General features: G+C 42.2%; 1 protein-coding gene across 1 annotated transcript; it reads right to left on the minus strand.

The window, feature by feature from the left end:
• Positions 1 to 455: 455 nt before the first annotated feature.
• Positions 456 to 2,043, minus strand: LOC111607860 (tripartite motif-containing protein 29-like). Its single transcript, XM_023330068.1, has one exon. It carries the CDS (start codon positions 1,963 to 1,965, stop codon positions 931 to 933), a length of 1,035 nt encoding a protein of 344 aa, XP_023185836.1. The 5' UTR covers positions 1,966 to 2,043; the 3' UTR covers positions 456 to 930.
• Between the last annotated feature and the right edge of the window lie 1,707 nt (positions 2,044 to 3,750).

Genomic DNA, 3,750 nt, shown 5'->3' on the forward strand with positions numbered 1-3,750 from the left:
AAAAATATCAGGCCACCTATCTTCACGTAGTCTACTGTGTTTTTCTAAAACTGCACAAATTATGCAAATTGGTTAAAAGTAACCTTAAGCAATGCTATTGAGGATTCTTGTGACAGTGGACATGAGAACTTGCCTTTAACAGGAAGACTTTCCAAATAGTTTAGCCTGGAGGGGGAACATAAAGCCCTGTGGCCCGAAAGCTTTTAAGACACTGGGGAGACCTGGACATCTGTCTACATTTCTTAGTCGTCTTCGGGCTGCTCTTGGTCCGATCCCTCACCTAGGAGACGTTTGACACAGCAGATCCGACCCAGAGGCATGAAGCCCCTGACAGGATCTCTGGGTCACTCAAACCCCTCCACCACGATAAGGTGGCAGCCCATGTAGGGGAAAAATAAAACCGGATGCAAAATAAAAGGACCAAACCAAAGGACAAACAAGACCAAAAGTAAAGCACGACCAAAACCAAGACTTGAATTGACCCAAGACTAGACAATACAAAACAAGACCGGAAGCAAAAAAGGACCAAAAAAGAAGCAGTATGAGACCGGAGGCAAAACGAGATAAGACGCAAAAAGGAACCAGAGTAGAAGCAAGACAAAACTATAATCTAAACTGTTGTGAACAAATTGAAAATCTGTTTGGAAACGCAGTAAAGCCCAAGATCTGTCATTATATCCAAATCTACATTCATTCCCATCTCCCAGTCCTTGTGTGTGACCCCTACAGAAATCCTGTCCACTTCACCTCCCAGTAACAACGTCCAGTCAGACTCTCTCTGCTCAGAACCTGAGAATAATTAGTGAATCTGTCTGGGTGAGTAGAATAAAGCTGAGGTTGATTCATCCTCATCACCTTCCTGTTCCCCTCTGACAGGCCCAGCTGTGTGTGAGCTGTGTTTGGATCCATGGTGATTTCACATGAATACTTTTAGAATCCAGCTCTGCTCTTTGGTTCTGGTCCTGGCAGTAGAAAATCCACCTCAGTGACCATCAGTGAGATGTTTGTCCATGAGTCTCTCAGGACGTCCTGTAGTTTCTCTCTGAGCTCTGACACAGCTGCTGCCACGTCCTCAAAGTGTCTCAGAGGACGGATGTTGATGCTGGATGAGTGTGTAGACTCACTGAGTGCTGGCAGTGAGGGGTAGTTGAGGAGAAACTGGTTGTGATCCTCTGTGTGTGAGAGCTGCTCCAGCTCAGCGTCTTTCCTCTTCAGCTCAGTGATCTCCTGCTCCAGCTTCTCCTGAACATCTTTGACTCGACTCACTTCAGTTTCCTGCTGGGATCTGATCTGCTGCTTCACATCAGAGCTTCTTTTCTGGAGGAGACGGATCAGCTGGGTGAAGATCTTCTCACTGTCCTCCACTGTTTTATCAGCAGAGTGATTGATGGCCTCCACCTCCTGTTGAAGCAGCTTCACATCTTTCTCTCTGTCCTGGATTCTCTGCTGGATGTTTCCTCGTCTCTCCTCCAGCTTTCTCTGCCTCTCAGTCCTTTCTGCTGCAGCGGAGACTGTCTCATGGCCTTTATGTTCATCCATAGTGCAGAGGTAACAGATGCACTTCTGATCAGTGCGGCAGAACATCTTCATCACCTCATCATGCTTAGAGCAGATGTTCTCCTGGAGGTTCTTGGACGGCTCCACCAGCTTGTGTTTCTTTAAAGGAGCCACATCATAATGAGGCTGAAGGTGTTTCTCACAGTAAGAGGCCAGACAGACTAAACAGGACTTGATGGCTTTCAGTTTTCTTCCAGTGCAGAAATCACAGGCCACATCTTCAGGTCCAGCATAGCGGTGATCCGCAGGAGCAGCTTGGAGTCCAGTCTTCTTCATCTGTGGCACTAAAGCTGCTAAGAAGGTGTTTTTCTTCAAAACAGGCCTTGGTATGAACGTCTCCCTGCACTGAGGGCAGCTGTGGATTCTCCTCTGATCCTCTTCATCCCAGTGGGTTTTGATACAGCTCATGCAGTAGCTGTGTCCACAGGGAATCGTCACCGGATCCTTCAGTAGATCCAGACAGATCGGACTGGAGACGGTTTCTCTGTCCAGATGATTCTGCTCCATTTCTGCTCTCAGTCAAAGTGACTATGTGAGTTTCACTTCCTGAACACAGAAACCAGTTTGAGCTCTGATCTACAAATCGGTGCAGCCAATCATCTTTCACCTTCAGCTTCACTGCGTGTTTGTGCAGGAAAATACAGAATACCAAGTTTAGGTTCCAGCTAGAAAACGGCTTTTCAGGTAATAATGTTTAACCGTCATCACAACAGTTTTCTAGTGCAAATAATTTAGTTCACTTGAAATAAGACGAAACTAACGATTAAACTTTCTGTAAGATAAGTTTACAAGATATTTTTCAGCTGTAAACGTGAAATAATTTGCCAGTGGAGCTTGAGCTTTTCAACAATATTAAAGAATTATCGGCTTAAGATAAGCTCCTATATCTTGCAGAAGAGCCACTTCTAAGTTAGTTTTCATCTTATTTTGTAATAAAATATTTTCACTAGAAACCAAGTCAAAAATACTTGGTAAGATTTTGTGTTTTTGCAGTGTTTGTGGCTGCAGCTCAGATCTGGCAGATCCAGCAGAAAACAGAGAAATCTGACTGAAGGAGAAATGAGTCTGACTCAGGTGAGCTGATTGTAAAGCAATAAGCAGGCAAACTTCTCTGTATAAACGTTTTTATTGGTATTTGTTGATTAAATGTAACATATCAAGCATAAGCAAAAGGTTGAAGCATCTTTGATTGAAGCAGACAGAAACGTTGGCCGCTGCAGACCAACAGGTGTCGTTTCAGCTGTGATGCATTTAATGAACCAGAAGAAAATCACAACTCTGGTTTGATTCAGCCTCAGGTTTTACATAACCGTTACTTGTATTCTCTTTTTTACTTTGCCGCCAACTGGAGGACAGCTGAAGTTTTCCTGTGACAATGAAAGTAAACAAACAGAAGAGAAGCTATCATCAAACATTATTTATCCGACATATAAAACGCATTTAATACGGGTTCAGATTCGACCTGAAACGTATTTTAATAAGCAGAATGTTTTGTTTACTGATTCTCACCATATCTCTCTTTCTTTTCAGCCATTTGGAATCCGGATTGATGCAAAAATATTTACCATCTTCGACCTTAACGCTGCAAAGTGAGAAACACAACAGCTCAGTAATTTTATTATCACTGTTTGATTCCATTTTAAGAAGAAAATCGATATATGAAACATTAAAATGACCTAAATATTATTTAGAAAATCCTGAAACCTATAAATACAATCACCAGGTGCTTCAGTGTTATGGCCTCTTTACAGATAATTATTTATTTTCACAAACACGTGTATATGAAAAACCTCAGTGAAGATTAAAGATATTCTCCAGGTATCGCTGATACAAAAGTCGACCACTAGATGGAGCTCTTCGTTTTACATCGAGGAGAAAGTAGGACCTGCACTCAAAGCTGAAAGGACGAAGTTGTAAGGATGATCTTGTTTATCTCTGCTGTGCTTACATATAGAAGTGCTTGGCACAGACAGGTCCAGGTTTTTGTTCAAAAATCTGCAAGATTTCCCCGTTGACCTCATCTGTCCCTATATCACAGCAATCTGGGCATGAATTACATATACCTGCAACAAAAAAACACAACAGACAGAAAAAACTCATGGAGAATATTTTTCACAAATTGTTAAAAATGTATCATGTTCTTGCTTAAATACATTTAACTGTGCATAAACTTTCAGACATTCATTGGCACCA

Source organism: Xiphophorus maculatus, unplaced genomic scaffold (assembly GCF_002775205.1).
Source record: "Xiphophorus maculatus strain JP 163 A unplaced genomic scaffold, X_maculatus-5.0-male Unplaced_Scaffold_BN000167F, whole genome shotgun sequence".
Lineage (NCBI taxonomy): Eukaryota > Metazoa > Chordata > Actinopteri > Cyprinodontiformes > Poeciliidae > Xiphophorus > Xiphophorus maculatus.

Excerpts from the sequence above, each read along its gene's own strand:
- LOC111607860 (XM_023330068.1), bottom strand. The coding sequence starts at position 1,965 with ATGAGCTGTATCAAAACCCACTGGGATGAAGAGGATCAGAGGAGAATC.